At 40.2% G+C, this 13,299-nt stretch overlaps 1 protein-coding gene across 4 annotated transcripts in view; it reads right to left on the reverse strand.

Annotated features, from left to right (window-relative positions):
* Positions 1–478: 478 nt before the first annotated feature.
* Positions 479–13,299, reverse strand: part of TOX3 (TOX high mobility group box family member 3) — a 114,937-nt gene continuing 102,116 nt past the window's right edge. For all 4 annotated transcript variants that reach the window (XM_075040226.1, XM_075040223.1, XM_075040227.1 and 1 more), the window contains 2 exons: positions 4,255–4,398; positions 479–778 (listed from right to left, as the gene is read on the reverse strand). In XM_075040226.1, coding sequence (XP_074896327.1) covers positions 4,291–4,398 — 108 coding nt within the window. In that variant the 3' untranslated portion in view covers positions 479–778; positions 4,255–4,290. The remainder of the gene's footprint in view (positions 779–4,254; positions 4,399–13,299) is intronic.

The raw sequence follows: 13,299 nt of genomic DNA on the forward strand, positions 1-13,299 counted from the left end.
TCATCCATATGGACACTGCGCATAAGTGGGAGTTGAGCTGGAAAGGGAGAAGCAATACTGAGTGCCAAAAAAGTGGCTCCTTCATGTCCCAAAAAAGTTTGATTTTTTTCCTCTCACATTTCTATTTTCTATGATTGACTTTTAAAATAAAAGGGAGGTCACTCTTCTCATCCTCAGGCTTCCTGGAAAATTATTGAAAGTCAGAGATATGTGGAAGATATCATGACCTCTTCTGCACACCCCATGAAGGGGCAGCCAGGTGAAATTCTTAACTCAGTTTGTCATCTTACTTATGACAAACACTTGAATTAAATAAAATATTTTGGGAATAATGTCTCTAAAATGAAATTTTGATATCGACTGCTAAGCAGAGGATGTTATTTTAGCTAACATACCAATTTGCTCATTTTCAAGAAAATTAATTAGGAAGCAGCTGCATTTTTTGCACAGAAAAAAACCCCAACAACAACCTTCAGGAATTTAGAGTTTATTTAACATCTTATAAAAGCAATGAATACATAGCATGAATTTTGTTTTCCTCAGAAATTCACTCAATTTGCACCACTGGAGAAAAAAGAACTGGAATATCTGTGGAATAATCTCTATTTTAACTGTAGCTCTATAGGGGTTCAAGTGTACTATTGCTGTCACAATGTTCATGTTTGCTAAAATGTTTTCTGGATATCTGAAGGAAATTCCTGGATAATCATGTAATCTTGAGAAATGCAAGAGGGAGTATTCACCACCTCCAAAATTAGATCGCTCTCAGGAAATATATCTGGAATGACAAAAAATAATTAATTTGTAGTTTGATGGAGTAAATTTCAAGGGATAAGTTAGGTAATCAATCTTACTGCATTAGCTTGATTTGAAATTTCTTATTTCTGCCTTCCTCCACCATCTCTAGCTGTGTGCTGGGGCCAAGACAAGGAAACACCCTTTCAGGCTGGGATTTAGAGCTGGGGGAGTGCAGCTATGGTCAGACTTTGCACAACCCTATCCCAAGAGGGCTGCACTGAAAACTGGAACATTGATTATTCAGCAGCGAAAATGGACCTTGGATGTAAGGGTCACATTTCTTTTCATTTTCCTGGGGCTTCCTCACATACACACATATGAAGAGTGACACAGTTTCCTGCATAGAAATCAAGTTGCTTCCTAAAAGTTGTGAAATATCTGTAGCTAATGGTTCCAAACAAGTTTTGTAGCTGTGAGCAGAGCATACGCCACTGAATCTCACCCAATAATCCAGCCAAGTCGTTTGCATTCGTACCAGCAGATATGCTGTGATTTAAGGATGTTAAGAATGGACAGATTACTATATCTCTTGTTAATAATTTCTGCTGTTTAATTATCCTTGTAATATGCTGCTGAGAAGTGGCATCTGAGCTGGGTTTGTATTCCACTCACTTCAAGAAGAAAAATTAAGCTAAACTTGCACTGTTTAGCAAAAAAAAGGCGGGGGGTGGGGGTGGGGGTGGGGCGTGGAGAGAGAGAAAACACTGAGGGGAAATCAGCAGTAGTCTTCAAAAGTTTGTAGAAGACATTGGCACAGATGAAAAGAATCATGTGTGATGGTTACAGTGGAGAGCATTGGGCAGTTCCTTGAGGAGTGGAAGATGCAACGGCTGTCCCTGCTGAGGTTTTTGAGGACAGATTCAAAACATCTGTCAAAACAAAAAACCCTTGGCATAGTGGGTCTGCCCTCAGGAACTAGAGTAGGTGACCACTTGAGGAGTCTTTCCAACATAAACTTATGCCATTCTTTCTTTTGAATTTTGATGTTCATTTTTCCACCTATTGCATTATGTCTTGGGTTGGTTTGGTGGATTCATAAGCACTGTGGTGTCAGGTCTCCGTTTCTAAAGCATACCCATACCCACATTTTATTTAAGATTTTCACTCATCATATAGATGCAGCATGTCTTAACTTAGGCTAGCCTTACCAAAAACTCAATCTTCACTTTCACGAACACTCCCAGTAATGTCAATGGAAAAATGTATATGAGTAGGAATATGCAAACAGGTTCTTTGTTCCTAAATCTTGATTATTCTGGTGAAAACTAGCTTGGCACATAATAAAAGTAGTGCTATTAACATGTTAACAGGAATATTAATACTACTGGTGCAGTTGTTAAGATCCCAAAGGTTTCCATAGATTTTAACAATGAATTTTTTTTTTCCCCACCAAAAGAGTATAATCCAACACAATCACTTGCCATTTACAAACAAGTTGTGCATGTACTTTAGTGAGAATTTTCCTTTACCCTAAGCACAGAAAAAATTCAGGCCCTGATGTTAATAGCTAACCCCCTGGCTTTATTAAATATAATGTCAGGTTTGCCATGGGCCTCAGTAAAAATAATCAATCAGTATTTCAGTTCAGTCCTTACGTGTCCATTCTGCTTTTCCTTCTTGCTATTGTAATTAAGCACGCTCGAGCTTGTTCAACGCAGCTGGTATTATTTTACACATAAATCTTTCATTGGCACTTTTCTACAGAAATGGACTAATCGCAATTTAGAACATAAATTATGGGAGCATAAATAAGAGAGCGTCTCTTTTCCCCCAGTCGTTCCATCTTCAAGTTTGACTTTGATTGGAGTGGGATTGCCAATAGTGTTGGACAGTTTACAAGCTGTCCCCAAAATCCTGAATGATGTGTTTCTTGCTGAGTCTATGCCCCACAGGATCCGCCAAGCAGGCATCACACTAATCCAGTATTGAACTATTCAAGCATGTGGGAGTTTGAGCTGTCAAGAACTGTAAGAATCATATGCGAGAAACTCAGCTTTTCTCTCTTTTTCTTGCCCATTTCATATATGTAACTACATTTATCAATATGTTATGTGTTCATCTCACCACTAGCCTATTTTGATTTCTTGCTTTGAAGAAGCTGCTATAATCAATCTAAACCAATCTAAACAATTCAAGGAGTCTCATATGTTCACTTCAGAAAGAGCTTCTGTGAAAAAAAGGCCTTTACAGTTCACACAAAATATGAATGCAGGGGTAGCTAGCTAAAATGGGACAAATCTCAAAGTGGTCACAGACTTCCACTGAACCCTGAGCAACCATCTGAGCCTCTTTTTCCCCTTATCTGCAAACATTCTCAATATGGCCTCAGAAATCAGTGGCTAGTTTGACAATCAAGAATTTATGCAAACCATTAACAACCCCAATTTCCCCCTCTCCCCAAGTTTAAAGACAGAGGGGAAGAAGTGGGCTCGTCCAGTGCAGTGGGATTGCTTGGCTTTGTGGTACCCCTGCTCAGGCTCCCTCTGTTGCTCAACACTTTGCAAATGAAACAGAAAAACTTGCTTTAAATACAGGGTTTGGCTCGGCTTTAAGGATACTATATAAAATTCTGAGCCACTCTTCAGAAATGCCTTGACACAGATTTACTCCTAGGTTACATACACAGTGTAATTGACTCTGCATTTCTGAGAAAGGTCTTGGAAAAGGAAGAAAAAAGCCCTAAGTTTTTGGTCAAGCTCAGTGTGGAGATCCACTGTTGTGTACGACCCAGAAAAGGTTAAGAAAAGCAGATCAAGCAGACATTCCTCAGAGTTGTTATGTGACCCCATGAATGGAAAAGACCCCAGCCTGAGCTCTCTGTAGCAAAGTGGACAGTATCTATTTCAAGAAAATGTTTTTATCATTTATTATGTCATAAGCAAAAGAGTAAAATAAACTGTTTATTATCATGTATAAAATGCTTTTGACCAGCCAACTGAAAAACTAATTTCATTTTCTCATTACCCTGCCTCGGGCATCCTTTAACATCAATTTTTATTACAGACAAAGAAGGGAAATGAAAATGATCAGGTACAGTGGCAGAAAAAACATTTGTTTCAGAATTTTATAAAGTAAGACTACTAAGCACTGAACCTGCTAATCATTCTTGGTAATTACCATAAATTTTGCAAGAAATAGAAGAGGGGTCCTAGGGATCTGTATTTTAATGCCCCAGAAGGAACTCTCCTGTGTGGAAGTATTAAGGTTTCTAAGAAAACTTGAAACAGTAAAACCAGGGGTCTCTGCAGAGACTGCTAGGTCTCATTGCACTGGAATAGGAAAGTTAGTTATATAGATGCTCCCTAAAGGAGAATTAGAGGCATTTTTCTTGCTTCTAGGTGGAATTTATTGTTCTCCTTTGGGTATGATTAAACCAGCTTCACCAGCACAGCCATATGCCTTAACATCTTTTATACTTCCAACGTGCATCAGATTGCAACAGTTCTATGGACTTACCAAACAAGACAAGAAAATGCCCACAAGGGAGATCGCTCAGAGCTCCCCTCCATGCCCCACTGAGTGGGTCCTCTCAGCCCTTTTCCTCCACAAAGGATCCACACTAGAGCGATCCCAGACTGAAAGTAGGCTCCGTGGTGATCCCTGAAAGAGACACAGGAAAAACCAGAAAAATAAATCTGCACTTACCAGTGGCCCAGTAACTCATTTTGTATTCTGGCTTTTCACCAGGTGTGAAGGCCTTTTGGAGGTATGTGGCCAGGAAATCGATAAGCAGCAAGACTGAAACAGCTGACATTAAGTATTTAGCATTTTGTGATATTTTTTTTTTTAATAATTTTTTTTCCTTGAAAGATTCAAAGAGTGCTATTGAGCCCATCACCATGCAGTGCCTGGCAGAGCCTATAGCAAAACATTTAACCATCTGGCTCTTGAAGACCTTCCACATGCTTCAGCTGCTGGGGGATTGGCAGCAGGGAGGACCTTCATGGATGTAACGTCAACTGTGCAATGATACCAAAAGTGATGTGCTTCTTACAAGGTGCTTCTGCCATAAACTCTACCAAAGCAGCATGTTCCAACAAGACAATAACACAGTAAGACATTTCATAAGAAAAAAGAATGTTGTATCTTTTTGTGTAGCAATTTCATAGGCATTTCCAATCCAATTTCCAAGCTACTCACAGATGTGGGAATTCAGGCTATTCATTTTCCTGGGACAGCTTTAGGAGCCATCCTGTTTCCTTTCCTTGCTTTTCCTTTTTTTCCTTTCCTTTTCCATCATTTTATTCCTTTCTGCAGAACACCCTGGACTTCAATGGGAATGATGAGTTCCAAATGAAGACAGAATACTATCTTAAATGACTATCACTGTCTTCCGTGGAAACGACTCCAGGGAAGTATATGTATAAATATATGAAGTTTTAATTCACCTACATGTTGAACAATCATCTAAGATAGTGGAGTTGGTGATAGATGGAGGAACAAAGGCAGAAATGTGCGCTATGAATGAGGTCAGCTCAGTCATTTTCTGGAGTCAAACTATAGGGAATTGATCCTTTACCCATCTGCAAAAATCAAATTAGAAGCCTCTTAAATTCTGCTAAAATGATAATTCTTAGGGGGTGTTTACTTTCAAAGCATCCTCCAGGACAGGCCTTCCTGGCACCCAGGTGAGATGGATTGCTATGGCCACTGCAGGCCTGATCCTCAGCTGTTGTATTTTGGTGGAGTTATTCTAATTTATTCAGTAATTAGTCCAGTTGATATTAGTTCAGACTATAGTTTGTACATGCCTGTTTGCAATGAAATATGGAGTGTCAAACATGAGACAAAAATTTCCTCATTTAGATCCAAGCCCTAGACAGGTGGTTTTCTCTTTTGTTTCCTGAAAATGGTTTAATTTTTTCAGGCAGGTGCTTGAATGATCACCATTAAAAGCTAACTTACCATTTATCTCCTCTCTAAATGACATGTTGATTTAGGACTGCATGGCACATCAGTTATAACATGACTAAGCTCATCTTAATTATTCTTTTATTTAAGCCTACACATTATCTTTAGGTGTTTCTCTGCCAGACTAACACTGAGATTGTGGCAAGTACCCTTCACTTTAAAGTTCTTCTGGCTTGTATCAGGAAAAATTAACGTTATTATTAAGCTGTTGAATCCTAATGTAATTCATCTGAAAAACAGGTAGCAGCCAACAGTTAATGCATAAGGATGATGAGCAAAGCTTGCTCTTAATACGCTCGCAGGAACCTATCACTAGCTAACGTTATGCAGTACAGTTTGCTTGGATCTGTAAAACAATCTAGTGTTTCAGGACATAAAAGTAATATAACATTGGATTAAGGGTACAAGAGGTGCTAGAATAATATTTCCAGGAAGCAGGAAAGACAGTTAAAACAGAATGCAATCACGATACAGAAGTAAATACAGTATTTTGAGAATACCCTCTATTATCCTTGTGAATATTCTCAGGAGGATAAGGAGGCTTTATATCACAGATAATTAAATGCAGCCTCTTTACTATTATATCTGTTGTATTCCAGAGAGCAGTAGGTTATAGGGCAATAGACTGAAATTAGATTTTAGCAGAACATGTGTCCTGACCTTTCTTTAAAGCAGATCTATTTACTTTATAATGCAGTTCATCTTGTAGGAACTGATGTACTCATAGACAGTGTAAAGGTTAAGATGTATGTGACTCTTAAACCTTCTTGCTTCTAACTCTGACATAATTCTCTTTGTTTATATTGTGCAAAGAGATATTTTAAATAGCTAGTGTTGAAAATAATCCTTTTTGTGGTGATATTAATTTCAGCTATCCTAACGTTTATACATGCAGTGGAGCAAATGCATTTCTAAATTGCAAATCTAATGGGCCTGATCTTCTCAGTGTAAATCAGAGTAGCTTCACTGAATCAAATACTGAAGCCAACGAAATTTCACTGATTTATATCTAGGTACCTAACTTGGAGCTTAAATGGATTAAAGCCAGATTTACATGATTGTAAGTGATAAGATCTTGGCCTCATGTATTTTGATACATTATGGGCCAGATTGTGAAACCCTTATGTCAGTGGCACAACTTGCATGAGTAAGTGCTCACTGATGTGACTGTGGGCTGCACAATCTGGCTCTGTATTACACAGATGTAAACAAGTAACCAAGAGAAAGTTATTAAGTGGCTTTGATGATCTCATAAATAAACACGTCATGACACTTAAGTAGCTTTAATAGTATCAGAACCACAAGAAATATGTACAGTCCTATATTACAGATGCCCTGTGTTGTGGTCTTTAAACATAATGGATGAGAGTTGATTCAACTATATCATGCCATGATTCTGGATACCATTTGATTTGCAGAGAGAAAATAGCATAAAATAGGACAATGTTGTACTGTGCAATGCAAATAGGAGGTTTTGCACATTCCTCACTACTCTTCCTGTTGTTATCTATTGATCACCCAAAGTCTTTTTTCTTTGGCTTGTGATCTTGTTTTTTTCCTCTCGTTCTTATTTTCTCCTCCTTCATGTAATTTATTTTCCTAGCAAGACCTTCACATTTTGAGCACTACCTTTTTTTGCAGTAGGTAAATTTATCCATTAATACTGCTAGTTATTGAACACTAATGCACATAATAGACATTATAAGTTCGTGGGTTTGTGTGCACATTTCACAGACGTTAATAGACATATACATATATTAACAAATTTTGTTTCTACGAACATCACGTAGGCTGATTCACAAGAAACATAGTCATAAATTTAAGTGGTGACAGCATCCAAAGACTCGAGGCAGTTACTACATAGCAGATCTCTCAAAATGCATGCCCACCCCTGGAGCCGCTGCTATGTCCTAGCAGCACAACGCTTCGTGACATGACATTCTGCAGCCGTTTAGGACCTGCACAAATACATTCCTGTAACACATCACTTAATCAGCAGCAGGTGAGAGATTATTGAATTAGCTCATTGACCATGTTTGTAGCTCTTAACCACTAAATGCTATGTAAATTATCACAGCCAAATGCACGGGCCTTTCTCTACTAACGGTACCATGAGCAACAAATACAAAAGAAATGGAAGGAAATAACATTTTACTTTCAGACAAATGGTGGTTCATTTTAGGGAAGTTTCCTTTAAACCTAGTCTGTTTGACCATTGGGATAATGATCAAAATTTGCAAGGTACAGGGATAATACTTGAACCTTCAGTTGGGTTGGGAGGGGGAAGTGAAGAACAGCACCTCAGCAACTTCTCAAGCATTGCAGGAAGCAGAACAACAGAAGGCTTTTGCAAAAGAAGTGTCTAGAAACAAAAGAGCAATTAAGAGATTGGCTAACAGAGCCTCCTGGAGATGCTGTGGGCTTCAAACTCACACCACCCCAAAGCTGCTTGCTTCTTCCAATGTGTTTTTTTGTCATGGACCAGGAATCACTCGCTTCCCAAGGGGCAGTACTCAGCTCACAGCCCATTCACCAACAGTGGCACCTTGAGGTGCTGGAAATACAGTTCCCAAGGAGCATTCTGTCTGTCTCAACATTTATTCTGAAAAAATATGTTTCTATTTGGGTCAAAGGACATTCCCAACAAAGTTCAAGTAATCTGAGCAAACAAAATAGAAAGGCAGAAATGTAAAATGCATTGTGCACCTACACAGCAACACAAATTTCTACGTTAATCTTCTTGAGAAAGATAAAAAATTATATGCCTTAGTGAAATAATTAATTACTTTTTAAAAAATAATTTTCCACCTGTTAGTTTTTATACTCCTTACTATTGCTGTTCCTCTCATTCATTGTATGGCATTCATATGAATTACAAATTCCAGTTCTATAAACCACAGCAGAAGAGCAATAAGTAGTAAAACTAGGAGGTTTCAAGCGGAGACTCTGGACCAATCGCTCTGTTCTGACATGATATGATAAATATCGATTCACCTGACTGTTAGGCCTTTCTACTGGATTATCCCAAATCTGTTTTTATTACTGTGTGCAGAGACACATAGAGCTATACTGCAGGTTTTAGCACATTTAGCAAAGAGTAGCCATGTGGAGTCCCAGGCCTGTGAGAGTTGCACCAGCAGCGACAGACTCCAGAGTCTTCTGCACAACCTGCCTCCTCCCAGCAAAGCTCATCTTGCAGCTTTGCTGGGGTTTAATACTGTCCTAGTTTCAGCTGGGATAGAGTTAACTGTCTTCCTAGTAGCTGGTACAGTGCTATGTTTTGAGTTCAGTATGCGAAGAATGTTGATAACACTGATGTTTTCAGTTGTTGCTAAGTAGTGTTTAGACTAAAGTCAAGGATTTTTCAGCTTCTTATGCCCAGCCAGCAAGAAAGCTGGAGGGGCACAAGAAGTTGGCACAGGACAGAGCCAGGGCAGCTGACCCAAACTGGCCAACAGGGTATTCCATACCATAGGACATCCCATCTAGTATAGGAACTGGGAAGTGGGGGCGGGGAATTGCCAGGTGTTGGTTGGCGGGTGGTGAGCAATTGCACTGCACATCATTTGTACATTCCAACCTTTTTATTATTGCTGTTGTCATTTTATTAGTGTTATCATTATTAGTTTCTTCTTTTCTGTTCTATTAAACCGTTCTTATCTCAACCCACAAGTTTTACTTCTCTTCCCAATTTTCTCCCCCATCCCAATGGATGGGGGGAGTGAGTGAGCAGCTGCGTGGTGCTTATCCGCTGGCTGGGGTTAAACCACGACAACCACTAAAGGCTTTAGACAAGACCAGAGAATTCTTCTTTTAGAAAAAATGCAAGCCCAAATACATAGCACCTGGGATCATCTAATTTGCTGGTATCAAGTCATACATGTAGGGCCTACAGAGAAAAGAAGGGCCAGAGGAGGGTCTTTGGCAGGAATATTTGCTCAGTGGACTTTTTCTCTAAGGACCAGGGAGAGTAAAAGATGATTTAAAAGGATGACCCAAGGTAGGAGTTGCATTACTGCCTGCCCCAATCTATGGGCAACTGGGCTCTCAGCAGGCGCCCCAGTTCCTCTGATACTCCTGTCCTTCATTACACTTTCCTCTGGCTTATGGGAGCCCAAGTGAAGGAGTGTGTCTTGCTAATGGCATTCAGGGAAGAGTTAAAAAATTTCCAGGTTTCTATGTGAGAACCAAACTTCAGAGAAGCCCTTATATATTTTGATGGAGCAGCACTTGTTACCAGCAACAGTACCAGGAAAAAAAAGTTGTGATGGCTAATAAATACAGCTGCATCCTAACCACTATCACATCTGCTGTAGAGATGGAATTTGGAGGGCTGCAACCACCAATGTTGCTGTTGGTATCAGGAAGTGCTGAAGAGAGAGGCCCTCGCAGTAACACAGCACTACAAGGGGTTTCCCTCCCTGCAGCATCCTCTGTGGGTACCCAGAGCCTCCAAGGTCTCCAGTAAGACTGTAAACTCTGCCTCTGCCACAAGCAACGGGAGGCAAAACAGCAGAGGAGCTCCCTCCCTTTCCCTTCAAAGCGAAGCTTTCCTGCGAGAGGGATGATCTGTCCCAGAGTGAAAAAAACAGCTTTGAAAGGATACAGCCCGTATGATGGTTGCTATACGCAGTCCGCTTACAGGAGTGAGAAGTAGCTGAGAGGCTGTTACAGACCATATGGCACGCTGCGGTCTGTGCTTCCCGGCGCTGCTTCAGAGGCAGCCATGAGATTTTCCCTGTGAGCACTAACGTACGCACAAACTGGCTGTGGGGAAGTTCTTGCAGCCCCTGGCACGGGCGCCTCTCCCCTCCTTTCCCTGCTCTCCCCCTTTCTCTCATTTTGTGACATTTCCCTTTATAGTTTCTAAACTCTCACTCATTCTCCTTTCTTAGACAAATGCATATAAGGGCCGCATTATGCACAGGGAGATAAGGGGAATGGTGAATCATGAAAAACAGTAATTAATGCTGAAATGCCATGTGTGGTGGTTTTTTTGAATACATTGCATGAGATTAGTGTTTTATATGGATATTTTTTTTCCACTAAAAGACTAGGCTTTCTCTTGCAACTGAAATAAAAAGTAAACTATGAAACAGTACCAAAACCACAAGCTTGGTAACCATCCTCAGTAATGTAATTTCCAGTCCCACAAAAATTTACTTATTCTGGCAATCTCGAAATCTGTGGAGCAATTACCAGCAGCATAATAAGGGATATCAGCACTGATTTTAATGTGAGCGAAATGGCTTCTGCAGTGTTCTTGGAGGAAAAAGTAGATATATTATGGAAAAGGCCTTACATAATAACCTTTTTGTAAAGCTTGGATGGCAAGATGATTCTGTAAGACACTGAAGTCACATGTCATTAATCAGAAATGACAGTCTCTATTCATGTATATTTGACTGAAACTGCATAATTTTAGCCTCCAATAGCCCTGGATAAATGACCCTAAGTATAGCACTTTTTCAAATTGACAGTGATTGATGACGGACCAAAAAATTATGAACACAGAAGAAGTAAACATGAAAAATAGACAAACCCTTTAGTATCACACAGGTTTCTTGTTTTTACTTTTCCAGCTCTTTCCCTCTTATTTTTTTATCTCTATAACCTTGTTCATCATGCTTTAATCATTTTTATGCTACCGCATTTGTTACATTTTGCCTGCAGTGCCCCCACGCTAAACCCTGAGCTTGCTGAAAGATTCATTCAGATAAATGGAATTGATTTCATATTTTCCCATTCATGAGGAGTCTTTAAAGATAGAACTCTTTATGCAGTATGAAACTAAAGAAACTGATTACTTCTAGGAAGCATTTATCTACATCTCTTGACAAACCGGCAGAGCACTTACTTGTGTGAGCAGCATCCCTTCCACAATAACTGGTTAACCAGTCTCACTGGGGCTGCAGCAGCCCTACATCATCTAAGTCCCTTTTATAAACACAAACCACCTGACTGACCATGGGATAGATAATGTAAATAATCTTCTCTAAGTAATTAAAGCCCCACCCTATTGATCTTTTTAAAAACCACTATGTGCTCATGCTAATTGATGAAATAGTAAAGTGAAACCAGCACCTAATTAAATTCATTGTGCATAAACTAGTCCTCATCTGTAACAGTAACCGCTGCTGGAATTAATTACTGACCCTGCCTCGGACCCAGAACAGCTCTGTACCGTGCCTCGACACCAGCTGATGCTCCCTACATGGAGAGGACACAGGTCTGAGCCCGGAGTTAAATACCATTGATTTTGTACCTTCCTCAAAGTGGCTGCTTGTATACGAGCTTGAGGTGATGGCAAGACGGCTGTACCGATGACAACACGAACAAGCATGCTGTGGCAGAGGGGGTTCACCTATTTGCTGACAGGGCTGGTTCGTCTCGCTGTGACCCACCAGGATGGGACCAGCTGGGAGATGGGAGAAGGGCAAGCGCTGCCCTGCACCTATTCTCTCCGCCCCCTGCAATCAGTCATACGGCGAGACATGGTTTCTGATTTCAGATGGGCTTTAAATGGTGTAGTCTACAAAACAGATTTCATACCACGAGCAAAATGACTGAGCAAGAGGAAAGCCGGTGGCTTGCAAAATGGATAAACGTTTGGATAACTTTTGTAATTTATCTCCTTATAAAGAGCTTTAAGATCTGAAGATGAAATTAGAGATAGATGGTGGCCCTATTTTTTTCTCTGCAGATCAAGTATTGGTCAAGTATGAGTCCTGCTATTTTATTTTGCTACTGAGGCTGGTGGTTGAGCTGATCCATCACAAACTGTTTGATTTCCCCGTTGCAGTCAGTAGAGCTGAGTGTGTGGTAGTGGTTAGTCGTCCTAGCAACTGAAACATAGTTCTCGATGCTGCTTTTATCTGGAGCTATACAACAACACAAATCTCTTCTGCCTGTCAGGCTTAAATGAAAAGTTTTGGGGGTTTTGTTTAGTTCTGTGGGGTTTTTTAAACCAAATGATTCTTGGTTTGAGCAAATACTGGCAGTTGTTATGAAGGTAGAAATGAACCTTTAAAACTGTTTCCATTGGTATTATTCCACTGTACTCCAAAGCTTTGAACTGATCCTGGGAGGTTAAAATTCTGCCTTGTTTCATTAAGGACACGCTGGTGCATGTGCTGTTAGCCTGTACAAAATGAAAGGCTTTTATTGGCACTTTTCTCTGTCATGAGAGTGACTTTCATATTGGATTAATAAGGCTAATACTGCCACTGCATTATCACTTTATGAAAATTTGCTAATGAGATTTGAAATTGCTTAATGAAAATATCCCAGTTCTTCCAAACACCTACCCTGGTGATCACCTGCTGAAAGCTGGACTGCACGGCCGCTGCAGAAACGGGGAATGAGTACTTGATGCCAGGAGAGACAAACTTTGATTTTCTCACATGCTGCATCATGTAATGTCATTCCACATCAAGGTCCCCTGAGTTACACCACGTCAGCCCAGCTTAGGGCTTCACGCAGTGTAACAGAAGGCGACATGGTGTAATCCAAAGCAATAAGCTCTAAGGAGCCTGTTGCCTCATTAAAGCACTTGTGCAACAGGGCCAGGTGCTGCCACGATCGATACTC

This window comes from Buteo buteo, chromosome 11 (assembly GCF_964188355.1).
Source record: "Buteo buteo chromosome 11, bButBut1.hap1.1, whole genome shotgun sequence".
In the NCBI taxonomy this organism is placed as follows: Eukaryota; Metazoa; Chordata; class Aves; order Accipitriformes; family Accipitridae; genus Buteo; species Buteo buteo.